Raw genomic sequence first — 13,016 nt, 5'->3', positions numbered from 1 at the left:
GAATTTTCATTATATTTTTCTAACCAAACTGGCAGAAGTTTAACGATGTATGATACAAAAGTCTAAATAATTAGAAATTGATGAAATTTGGTGATAATGTTCTTCAACATCGAGTGCGAAGACACAATTTTTTTCAAAATTTTCTTCTGCTTAGTTATCGAGTAATTACGCATTAAAGCAGACTTCTTATGTCCGGAATGTATACCTAACAAAGATCATGCTGATTTTGGGCTCATTCGACAGAGAACTTCTTAATTAGCTGAAAGTTCAATTTTCAAAGCCGTACATAACTCATGAGCTTCGCAATTAAAGAAAATCACATACCAATTTTACCCCCACCACCGCGAATCGTTTTATTCAGAGAAAGTATAGTCTCGGCGAGATCCTCAGGCCAGCAGACGACAGGGCTGTCAATGTACTTGTCCCGAGACTCTACCGAGTCTCTTGATATATTTGGAAACGCCATGCTTATACGCGTGAACTTTAGTGATCAATTACTCGATAACTGTACAGAAGAAAAATTTTATAATATTTGTATTGTCAAATTTGGCACTAAAGAATATGGTCACGAAATTTTATAAAATTCTGATCATTTTGAAATTTTTTATGTTTTTAGCATGGTTTAAAGCATGGCAACATTGTAAGCCTGTACCAAATATCCTTAAAGTGTCGTACAAATTGTTCATCGAATGTTGAAGGTCCTGCGAAAAAATGTTGTATAGTAAATATTGCTTTGAAAATCGTTGGATCACATGCGTTTTTATGCTCGGACAGGAATCACTTACAGTGGAGCATGGGACCGTTGGTACGAGTCATCAGAGGCCAATTACACGTACGTTGAGGTCGATGTGATCGAGAGTACAGCGGGAAGATCGTTAACAAGTGCAGGCTCGATTCTGACACCAGAAATTATAAGGAAGCTTCGGTTCGATGCAACGTTAAACTGTGAAGCTCCGAAAATCAGGAACGTTTGCAGGCCGACTGAGGAAGATTGTCTGTTCAACGTTTCTCTCGATCCTTGTGAATTTAATAACGTTGCTAAAGAGTGAGTTTGGAAATGAGGTGAAAAATTACAATAGAATGAACGGGGACGAAATCCATGCTTACGTTGCAAAATTATACGTTTTTTTTCAGAAACCCAGAAATGGTTCGTTTGCTCGGTGAAGAGTTAAAAAAGTGGAACGCAACCGCAATTAAACCATCCAACAAACCCTTGGACCCAAAGGGGAACCCGAAGCTTTGGAATTATACTTGGACAAATTTCGGCGACTACGAGAAATTAAGCAACGAAAGGACGAACTGAGAAAAAAGTTTTCCTCTTCGCTCGTCGTGTGTTTGCTTGGGAATTTACGAGAGAGGAATCGGAAAGCAGGAAGTGGCGTAATAAATGTAACGGTTTTTGGCCACGTTGGAAATTTTCGTGAATAATATTTCTCTTAGGATGTTTTCCACAATTCTTTAATTTCATTATCCAGAATCTTTTTCTGTCTTTTATAAAATTCGTTGAGAATTGTTATCATATTTTTTAAAATAAAATCGAGTCTGCAGATTTCCGGTTCTCTTAAAATAGTACTTGAGTATCGCGATTGGTCTTTTTTTGATGATTCCCACGAAAATGTACTTTCGAATTTTTTATCCCCGTTTTCGAGATTTTTACTTTCAATTCTCCCTCATTTTTTCAACTGCCCCTTCCTTTGTTGAAGTTATTTTGATTATTTTGGTTGAAAAAAAATTCGTCAGTGAAGATCTGTGAAGACAAAAATCGTTGCTTTTGGTTCCAGTGTTTTTGTTTCCTCCTTTGAAAAAATCAGCTGTTTCATTGGCCAAAAAGTGTTACATGTATTTGATGTTGATAAAATAGAAAAAAATCGTTGTTGCTATAAATAAATAATTATGTACCAATGAAATTTATACAGAATACAGTTTTCGATTGAGTGTCGATTAGTCGATTTGTTGGGCCGAGAGACCGCGAGCGGCTTTGCCGGTATTTGTGTTCGTATATTTTAGTGGCGATTACGTTTTTCCATCCTTTTGATTGGCTAAAACGTGAGTATCGGATCTTCCCTATGATCCAGAATATCTGTAAACAAAAAATCATTGTGAACTCGTAAATGTCCTTTTTTCCCATTTTGATTAAAACGTAAAGCCATTGGGCATTTCTTTCGCATTTCTTTGCCTTTTACATTTCCGGAATTGTGTTTCAATATTTTCAATATCTTTCTAAGGGGAAAAATAAAAAATTAAAAAAAAAAAAAAAAAAAACGATTCGTGGCGTTTCCTCTCGAAAAAATAACCATGAAAATTCAAACCTTTGGCTATGCTCCACCAAGGAAGTGTTATGTACGTGAGAAAGGCGTTGAGAGGTACGGATTGTGCTCTTCTCGTTTCTTTCCAGAAGTGAAAGGTTTGAGTGAAACCTCGCATCGTCCAGAGTGGATTGTAAGCACCGTCGTCGAGTTCTGTCAATGAATAAGACACAATCAAAACACGTAATGACCGATTCCACGATGAGAAGTGGACGAAGAAGTTGGTGATGAAATTCTTCAAATTCTAACATCCATAAAAACCATCGACCATCATTATTTTTCTCATGTTTTTCAATCTCTAGAATATTTCGATAAAAATAGGATTTAAATTGAAACACCCCATACGATATTCGTTTCCACGCAGCAGTGAAAACGCATTCGAAATAAGTTTACGATCAAATTCCAACTTTAATCGACTCATACAAGTAAACAAACTCTAGAAAAAAAAAAATTTATCGTCCATTCCGGGGCTTCGTTTCATTGATTTTCCCAAGAATAGAAATCCTAATTGAAAGAAATGACAACTGTTGAGGTAGCTAATGAAAAAATAATAATATAAAAATGAGCGAAAAGCTGTGGAGGATAAAGGACAGTGATTGCAGTTTTCAATGGAAGTTTCTCCGTTGATCCATTACGAAGAAAAAAAAAAAAAAAAACAATTCCTGATGAATTCGAATATTGAATCTTTAGGAGAAAAAGTTTTGTAATGAAGGAAAAGCGAGGACGCACTGTAATCCCATTAGAAATAGAGAAAAAGACAGAAGAAAAGTGGAAAGAGAGAAATCACAGAGAAGCGTTCAAAAATGCGACGTCTGACCATTAAAACAGTCAGAGTATCGTAGGCGTGCACGACATCGATTACAATAATGATAATAAACATAAATAACGAATCGTAAAAACCCTTTTGAGGATTCCCAGGCTTGTAGTTTCTATTTTCCATGAGATTTCGTACGAAAAATAACGTTTGCATGTATACCTATTAAAATAGAAAAAAAAAGTGGAGCTGGGACGACTCGTTCGAGGTGCTAATAAAAGAATAAAAAAAGTCGATCGAAATTGAGGATGCAGCGGAATAAAAAAGAAAAATGATATGATACGAATGACATTGATTGGAAAATTTCATTGAAGGTCGTGAGATTTTGCACAGTTATCCGGGAAAATTGGTCTGAAATAAAAATCACATGAGATTCGAGTTTCGATTGGGCGAAAAAGGAAAATCGGTTGTTTCGTTACACAGAGAATTGGGGCTCTTGCGGAGCGGTGACTCCAGGAAGGGGAGGGGGTTTTGAGATTTTACCCTGAGAGCCGGGGCGGCGGGGAAGCTCGCACCAATAGTAGATGGCTGTTCCATCAGGAGTGACGCGATGAGGTGGCAGAGGGTTGCCAATAATGCTGCCGGACATGGCGCGTCTTCTCCTTCGTCTTGGAAGCGTGGCGCTTTGTCTTTGTCCACAATCGTAAGTGCTCGCTCGGGTGAGCCTCGAGTTGGCGTTTTTATCGCGGGTGGTATCGAGGAGGCGAGAGATTTCATCACGATTATCATTTTCCGAAGGATTTTCAGTGTCCTGATGATTCAAACGGTTGGAAAGGAAAGTTTCATCGTTCGTTGGGGGAGGATCGTTGCGACGGTTTTTCCGACTGGCATGAACGCCGATGACTTCGTCATCGCTGTAGTAGCGACGGGCACGATTTCTGGGACGTCTTCTTCGGGGCAGCGGCGAGACTTCCGGCGTCTCGTCGTCAAGAGTAACGCCACACTTGTCAAATTCTTTTCCAAGCATTTTTTCCTCGTCCGAGCACTTTGTATCAGTTCTGAGAAGTTTGCTTTTCTCCTGGATCGTCGAATCGTAATTGCCCAACGGTAATTCCTCTTTTCCGTTCACCAGAATAGCACCGGCGTCCAATTTTTGCATGACGTTGTCCTTACTCAGACAGTCGACGCTGTCAGCCACCAGAATCTCGCTGCCGACCTCGATGTGGTGCCGGTGATGATTGCGACGTCGATTTGGCTTCGGCGTTGTTTTCGTTGCCGTTATCGTTGTCGAGGTTTCGTGCACTTTTGCAGGTGTCGAAGATGGACGTTGGTGCCGATTCCCTAACGCGACAAAGAGGCAGAAACAGCACAGCGTACAAAGCCACAAGCCTTTCGTTCATTAACTTATTTATCACATGGCAATGTCAATTTTATTCGAGTGCCGATCGGTTTTGTTTTTTAGTGCTGAATGAGTGTACTCGCACCCTCTCGTTACGGAGATTAAATTCGGCGAGGCTTTGTTTTCTCTTTCATGACGCTCTCGATATATGAAACATCCAATTCAGGCTAATGAGAATTCTTACAGATTTCTAGGACACTCCGTTGGTCAGTAATTCGTTCAGGGGAAAATCATTTCAAAAGTAGAAATTGCAATCGAAGGAAATCTTTGAGATTTCATTACAATTTAATCTCGCAATGTAAGTAGAAAATCATTCCTAATTTTATTTGCGAACATTCCAAAATGGAATGGCAAATATTTTGTAAAGTTACATTTCGATGAAGCTACTTTTCCATTTTCTTTCGCGGATGCTAAATTCGCGAAGTGTCGCATCGGCTCAAAGTGAGGAATTGACATAATAATACCCCGTCGATTCGACCTCCGACGAGAGGGCGAGAGGGTTAAAAATGGTTTTATTTCAAGCATATTGCAAATAATGGGATGCTTTAATTGCTTCTGTTTTAAAGTTTAATTTTGTTTTCGTTTATTTTATATATACGAGAGGTCGCGAGCACACTCACCACCACTTGTTGGGCGAGTTGAAGTCTGATGATATGTGGAATCCTCCAGTTTCGATCCTTGTTTGCTCGGGGTTGAAAGGTGGTTCTCGTTATTGGCTCTGCTCGTGGTAGTCGTTGTTGTCGTTGTTGTTGCCGTTGGGATGATCGGTGTCGCCGTGTCGTTGCTTGTCGTCGAAGATCTTTCGCAACTTTTACGCTCGGCCCTTCTACTCCCTTTTCTAGTTTTATCAGCCGACGGTGAATATTGGGGCGAGGTGCGTCTTCTTGATCTTGGACTCCTGCGAGGGCTTTCGGGCCGTCGTACCGGGGATTCCCGGCCGCCCCAGCTGCTGGCATGTCCTTCAGCTACGGAAAGGGAAAGAAGCCGGCAGTCGTCGTGCCAAAAGTCAATTTTAGTGACAACACGAGATTTCTTTGGACTGAGAGTGAGGGAGAGAACGAAGCAGGCGTTTCGACGATGATTTTCTCACGAGGAATTCAAACTATCTTTCATGGAGGATGCTCACGAACTTTTCTCACTAACGGACAAGAATGGACTCTCCTCATTGCTCGATCGTTTTTCTCTCTCGTTTATCCGCACGTTGTTGGTGTCGATTCAAATGTGTCGTGCCAGTGCGAAGGTTTTTTTTGTTTCCGGTCAAGGGAGCGTTGGGCAGAACGGGCCAGCACTATTTCGCATTCGAACCTCGGCAACGACCCTGGCAACTTTCCTCTCTCTTTTCAAGCAATCATCGCGACCTTCCTCATCGATTTTCAACGCAGAGCTCCGGTTAAAACGAACGCTACGAGATTCGAGAACGAGAAAACATTTAGTCGCCAGTACTAGTGGAGATTGGACAAAAGTGTGCTTGAATTAAGGAGAAAATTGCGGTTGCGGCCTGGCCGAAAATGATCCCACGGCAGTAAAAGAGCGTCGCGAGTGGCCCAATCTGCCCCAACGCCTCGTTTCGCGCGGTCTATCGTCTTCACCAATTTATTCAAATATTTTCGATTCACTACGAGCAAGCAAGAGATCTATGCTATTTCGACGATGGTTATGCGATAAGAAATTCATTCTTTATTGCAGCTGAAACTCGAGGACTTTCAGGAATTTATTCACGCAGGCGGGAATGGGGAATGAATTGTTATTACTTTATCCCTCGGTTTTTTTTCTCTAATTTATCCTGACATTCGTGTAGCGGATTCAAATGCATCCGAGATATCATTTCCAAAGTATTTTCTCTACGTATCCACGCATTATAAATATATACATATATACATTGACAATGTACTGATAGCGTTTGCTACGCGGCTCGAGCAGAAGATTATGCAGAGAAATGGATACAGATGGACAGATAAGGTTTGAAAAGAGGGGAAAAGGTTGCTTATCTCGCCCCGATGTCGTCGCTCTTCTCATTCTTGTTTAAACTTTTTTTTTATCTGTTTTTACGTTTCCTCCCACTGATTTTCACACTTTGACTCAACGTCGTGTCGTCTCGTGGGTGCGTGAAACGCCTCAGGGCTCTGGTGAAGGGTACAAAGAAAAATGCCGGAGCGTGCAGTCGATTAAGTAGGTGCTTAGAACGTACAGTCACGCCCAAAAGCTCAGTTCCACTCGATAATTCTCATTTTTCGATTCGAAATCTCCGCGACATACTTTTTTTCGGTACAATATTTCTCTTCATCTTCACGTCTCTGCGTGGAAACATTTGCCATTGAGAGATTCGAAAGATCACAAATTTCTTGGTGAAAATTGAATAAATTTCGCTCGAAATTTTTCAGCCCTCGCTAAATCGTTATTCAAAAGATCCAACTGGGAAGAGCGAACTGAAATGTTTTCCGACGAGACTGTACACTCGACGAATCTCAAAAACATCTGTCCAGAAGAAAAAGAACTGAAAAAAATCAAGTTACTGCAGTTAAGGGAGAAAATAATGAGAGATCGAATTGACGTTAAGCACACAAGCGTGACCAAAGCACATTACAAGAATTATCGTAAAATACCGCAATGTAATAAGGTACAAACATTGAGCATGCATCGCGAGATATAAGTGCGGGCGACCAAAAAGATTGGGAAATATTGTAATAATCATCACAATATTTACACTCCTGGTAACGATTAAAAATATTCAAGAGTGCGTGCGGCTCGTTTGAGCTTTTTAAAGTCTTTTATAACAGGGGAAAAAGCACCTTCGCCTTTTATAGGCTCCAGATTAAATCACCACGAGTTTTATTCGCAATTATGACAGCTCGTTATCACTGAATTATCATCCTTCTCCCTCCTATTTTCCAATCATTTTTATGTTCAAGCTTCTAATAGGCATTTTAAAATAACGAGAAAGTTTATTTCCATTTGTGTACGTTCCAGCTCGAGTTTACTCGAACCTTTGGCACTTAAATCGTCTAAAGCATACACAAATGGCAAGAAATCACGAGAGTGAAAATAGACGAGAAATTGGAAAACATTTTTTCTGTAAATAAAAAATCGACACCCAGATAATCAGAGAAATTTTGTTAGTCAACTTGGTAAGTGAAGGACGAAGATTTGAAACTAAAAATGAAGAAAAATTCATTGATGCTGTACACCAGATGTACAAAAAATGTGAAATCACAGGAAAATAAGTAATTGAAGAACAAAAGATGCTTCATTTACCGTCACGAACGTCACCAGCCTCAATTTCGCTGAGGCCGTTGGCCATCGAGTCAAGACCCTCGTTTTCCGAGCGTGCTTTCGTCGCGACCTGATCCGGCTTCGTTCGCCAACCGCCGCGAACAAAATTATTGAGATTTGCGCTTGGATCGGACAACCTGCGCTGATGACGGTACATGAAAAGTTCCTCCGCGTCGTCCCAATCGGCGTCCCACAATGCATCGGTCGCTGAATAACCCGGCTCCGAAGTTGGCGTCTCCGCACCCGATCCTTTCGGCTTAGTAACTGCCATCTCAGCGTGTCCTTTTCCTGACAGGAACAAACGATGCTTAGAAATTTGATCGGAAAGAGTTTTTGCCCGGGAATATTGACACGAAAGCTAACGCGATTCTCGTAGGCAATTGACGAGGCTCGTCGATTTATCCTCGATTTTGATTGAACGCTAAAAAAAGCTAAATGGAAAACTCGAGCGATTTCTCCGGAAATAAAAATGTTCCCCTGACATGTTTATATCGATTGAATTCCGAGTGAACGCGAAGACGAGCCCATAACCCGATCCGAATGTCTACGATTTATGGGGAATAAGAATACGTACCTTGGGGACCCTTCATCCTCACGAACTCGATCCTTTGAGAGGAGGCACCGGAGAAGAGGCCGAAGGTCATACGTTGGGCCATTTTCGTGCTGAGGCTCGACTGCGCGGGAGTGAGAAAAGCCCCAAAAAAAGGTATCGGGTTTAAAAAATGAGTAACTTTTCGTGGGAATGTTTTTGAAAAATCTCAGTAGCACATTATTTGAAAAAAAGCTTTGATCTATCGCTCAAGTGTCAGCAAAAGGATTATCGACGAGAGGAAAAACATGCCGGTACAGCGCAAGTTGAGCGATACCGTGAATGATAAAAAAATATAAAAGACGATTGAAAATATTTCCAATAAAATACAAGCTTCGTCGAGAGCCTACAAATTATCTATGAGAGATTTTCCTGTCTCGACGCCTCTCTCATTCTCAAAGAAATTACTGCGTCCTCCGAAAAAAAGCATAGAAAAATAGGCCAGCCTGTTACACTTGCCTTCGTGTATATTCAAATGAGCGAGATAACTCACCCTGGCGTCATAGACTTTCTTCAGGGCGTCGTATCTGATAGAGCCGAGAAATATGACGCCCTGGACTGCACCGTCGCGATCCGAAGCCACCAACTCGACGCAAACCATCTCACCGTCCCTAACTAATATATCACAGAATACTTCGTCGAAATTGTCGACCATGAAGCAGATGTGCGGATAAGTCATTTCCTCGAGGTCGCCCTTGGCGTCCATTCGTCGACGGCTTGGGCTCGCGTACACTTTTTGCGAGTGACGTCTTAATACCTGAATATGAAACATTCGTTTTTTTTTTAAGTAATTTCAATCATTATTTCATAAAAAAAAAAAAAACAATGCGAAAAATGGTCGATTTCATTACTCACTTGTAATTCTTTGGGACTCGTGCGTGTACAAATAGCAAGTGTCAATGTATAATCGAACTGATGAACGACGAGATTGAGATAGACCGTTTCTTCCCAATCGATGTCAGGATCACCGATCGGCAATTTTTTGCTGTCTTTGCGAAACACGTCGACTTCCGTTTCGAACTTTGGCACGTATCTCGACGACGTTTTGACATGTTTTTTACGCACGAAAAAGAGCAAATCGTCACCGTCTATCGTGTGCTCTGCTTGAAAGAGAAAGTGGCGAACGAAGAGATCGGTCCAGTACGTCGTGCCCTGCAGCATCACGAAACCAGAATCTGGAAAATTCATTAAATTATGGTGACATTTCCGACCAACCGACTCACATTCGTTTCATCTTGTATTTTATATTCAATTATTCAAATATTCAAACAGTCAAGTAATTAAATAAATAATTACTATCATTTATGATTTTGGTACTCAATTAAGATAATTGATCATCACTTCTGTCCAGCAATTATGATTTCATTTTTTCGCGCTTTATCATGCGGCTGTTGGAAAAAACTTGAACAAGTGAAAAGCAACTGAACTTTTTTGCTCTCTCGATGATCAAAGAAACGATTAAAATTTGTTCTCGCTATTAATTAAATTATATGACGCTGAAGTTTCCAACGTTGGAGTCCAACGAAATGAACGAAAAAAACGTTTGCAATTCACCAATTGTTTATTTCACGAATCGTTGGTGCAGCTTGAAAAACTACGAATCGCAAATTTGGCAGGGAACAAAATAGGAGAATTACTGGAATTATTGGAGAGTTTTTTTCGATCATTTGGTTGAATTCCAACGTTGGAAACTTCAGCGTCATTAAATGATGTGTAACTTATTTGTTGAGATTAATCAATTTTGCTTCCTCATAGAGGAAGTTATGTGACGATAAACATTTTTTTTTTTTCAATTTTCAATGTCAATGTGCTCAAAATGTCCAAAAACATCAAAAAATCATATCTAAAAAAAGTGTGTATGTGTGCGCGCGCGCGCGCGCGTGTGTATGTGTGTGTATGTGTGTGTGTAATTTTGTCAGAATTTGAAAGAAAATACGAATCCTACGACGTTTTGAAATTTTAAAAAAAGGGTGTCGACGCTCTAACTTCCGGAAATTTTAAGATTTATTACTAATGTTTTTTTTTAAAATAGATTATCATAATAGGAAGGTTGGTATTGAATTTGGGAAATATCGGTTGAGCAGTTAAAATTTGATGATTTTTTGAATTTTACGAAAATATGAGTTTTTCAAAAAATCGTCTAACCGCTTTAAATTTTGGAAATTTTGTAAGATATCGTGTATAAGTCCTTCCTCTATACTTTCCAGCAAAGTTGTCGGAATTATTTAATTTCAATGTAAATAGAAAAACGATGAAAATTGAAAGTTGCAAACTGTTTTTTCTGATGGCTCGTCATTCAGTTTTTTTTTATGGATTTAAACAAAGAGATAAATTTATGATCGTAAAAGAAGATAGAGAAAATACATTATTTCCTTGTACACAAAAAAAAATGTTGAAAATTAAAATTTGCAAATTGCTTCCTCAAGGTGGTCAAGATGCACGGTGCTCAAAGCTTCCTCTATGAGGAAGCCAAAATGCAAAATATAGCACCTCACAGAGTAAGCTTTGAGCATCGTGCATCTTGACCATCTTGAGGAAGCAATTTGCAAATTTTAATTTTCAACATTTTTTAATTTTAAACCTTCCACGGTTTGTGTGTCGTTGTTACTCGTTAACCTCAAATAAATGTTTTTATTTTTCCATTCAGATTTTCACCGGTAACAAGGCTTTCTCAAGACATCGTTGACGTCTAAAAATATTCTATTTTCTTATTCACGTTTTTGGCTCTTTAAATGTGATTTTCGATTTCTCGACAACTAGACGGTGGATCCTACGACAATTCCGGAAATAGATGGACGCTGTATATTTCTAGCATATTTCCAAATGTCAACTCTTAAAATTGGAATTTTCAATTTCCATTAGACTCGCGTGTTCTTCCTCAAATAAATTCCATTCGAAAATTGCTACTTTTTTGCAGCTTAAATAATTTTAAATCTCATTGTTGTTTTGTTCCGAAAAAATGTTATTTCCAAAGGTCAGAGCCCTTGGAATACGAGGAAAAACATTAAAAAAAGGCGCTTGTCGAGCGTGTATAAATTGCGTGAGAATTTTCCGTGCTCGCCATCTGCGGTTCAATCCCCAAAACAATTCCGAGTTGTGCTTCAAACGCGTTTTCGTCTCGGAAACGCGTCCCGAAGCGTTTAAATTTGTGGGAGGGGCGTCGCGTTCCGTTCGAGCACGTAATAATCGATACTCTGTCTAAATTCTTTGAGAATCGCATTATAACACGGGGCACAACAAAAACAGTTGTTTCCCCACGCAGCCCTGACTTTCATTCGACTAATTAAACATGAATTTTCATCACCGAGTCAAATCTCAAGAGTTTTCGTATGCATCCTCAAACCGGAGTTTACCATAATCCATAAAAAAAAGAATGTGCAGTACGAAATAAATCACGAAATTGTGCATTTCCGACCCAAAGCCAATCGCTTTTCAATGCCCTTGACATCGTTTCGTCGAATCAATAGATTTCATGTTGTTACAATGAATTACATAAGACAAATTCTTATCTCGTTCTTATCTCGATGGAAAAAAACGTCAAATACGATTGTAAAGAAAAAAAAAAAATATATAATATAAAATAACAACGATAAAGAAATAAAAGTAGGGCGTGATAAAAAATTCGGATAAAAAAACGACGCCTGTAGAAAGAAAAGCTCATTGAATTTGAATGACAAAGCAGCGATGTTCTCAACGTCTCATTTATGTATAGAGTTTACTGTATCTCGTTTGAATGTCAATATTGAGAGTATGGGTAAAATGATTCATCCGGTATAGTGTGCACGGTAATTCAAACGTTACGTGTCGTAATAATATACATGGAGAATATAATAAAGCTCGTATATAGATGGTTATGCATTATTCAGAGGCGAGGAAATAACAGAGGAATAAATTTGAATAATCGATGATTCATGGTGCAATTTGGATGAATTGGACGAGAGCTTCGTTTTGTAAACAGCGGCGAGGGCAGGGGGGGGGGGGTGAGAAAACAAGCGGACTGTGAAGTTTTGTTGGTGTAGAGTGCGACAAATGAAGGACGCTAAATATGTTACTTGAAACCCACCGTCTTTCAGGAGCTGTCGCATTTCCTTTGTTCTCTGGAAATTAATTTCCTCCAGTAACTGTTCCAGCATCGTCGGAGGTCTCGGAAAGCCGGCCGAGCCACCGGCCAGACTTGCCATAATATCGTCGATAATACCGCGGACGAGATGGAAATGTAAAAAAAATCAAAATAAGGGTTAAGGAACGAACACCAATCCGTCGGTTTCACTGTTTACGCGACTCTATCCCGAGAGTTTCAAGATGGTGGAGGCGTAGATTCATTTGAAAAAAGAACATCGGAACTGTCAGTGGCGGCAAATATGATTAGGCGAACATTTGTTCGACAAATGCGCGTATAATAAATGATTGTTTTGTTGTTACACCGAGCCGAGCTTCAAAGTAAATGAAAGTTTTGACTCGTTGCGAGATCGGGAGGTTCAATCGAAGTACGAGAAATTCGGCTCTTCATTATCTCCGCGGTTACAATGCCACGAGTTTATTAGTTTCTTATCCGTTTTCAGTAAAACTCCCTGCTCCGCGTAAGCGTGATTAGTAAAAACTGCGAGCTCGATAAGACCCGAGACATCCTCGCCTACCCTCGACGTTTCACCATTTTCGCGAATGTTGCCCTCCCCGCCCGTGCACAAGTGCGCGCCT

The 13,016-nt window shown here is 39.9% G+C and overlaps 2 protein-coding genes across 3 annotated transcripts in view; one reads left to right on the top strand and one right to left on the bottom strand.

Moving 5' to 3' along the window:
* Window positions 1-2,167, top strand: part of LOC122416965 (arylsulfatase B) — a 19,491-nt gene extending 17,324 nt beyond the window's left edge. For both annotated transcript variants that reach the window (XM_043430136.1, XM_043430135.1), the window contains 2 exons: window positions 775-1,045; window positions 1,135-2,167. In XM_043430136.1, the coding sequence (XP_043286071.1) occupies window positions 775-1,045; window positions 1,135-1,303 (440 nt within the window). In that variant the 3' untranslated portion in view covers window positions 1,304-2,167. The remainder of the gene's footprint in view (window positions 1-774; window positions 1,046-1,134) is intronic.
* On the bottom strand, window positions 1,443-13,016 carry LOC122416964 (uncharacterized). Its single transcript, XM_043430134.1, has 9 exons — window positions 12,382-13,016; window positions 9,174-9,493; window positions 8,812-9,075; window positions 8,304-8,403; window positions 7,712-8,017; window positions 5,080-5,424; window positions 3,604-4,401; window positions 2,310-2,459; window positions 1,443-2,080 (listed from the first exon to the last, which is right to left on the bottom strand). The coding sequence occupies exons 1-9, from the start codon at window positions 12,497-12,499 to the stop codon at window positions 2,040-2,042; spliced, it is 2,442 nt and encodes an 813-aa protein (XP_043286069.1). The 5' UTR covers window positions 12,500-13,016; the 3' UTR covers window positions 1,443-2,039.

Source organism: Venturia canescens, chromosome 10 (genome assembly GCF_019457755.1).
Source record: "Venturia canescens isolate UGA chromosome 10, ASM1945775v1, whole genome shotgun sequence".
In the NCBI taxonomy this organism is placed as follows: domain Eukaryota; kingdom Metazoa; phylum Arthropoda; class Insecta; order Hymenoptera; family Ichneumonidae; genus Venturia; species Venturia canescens.
This window is presented reverse-complemented; position numbering and strand designations above follow the sequence as displayed.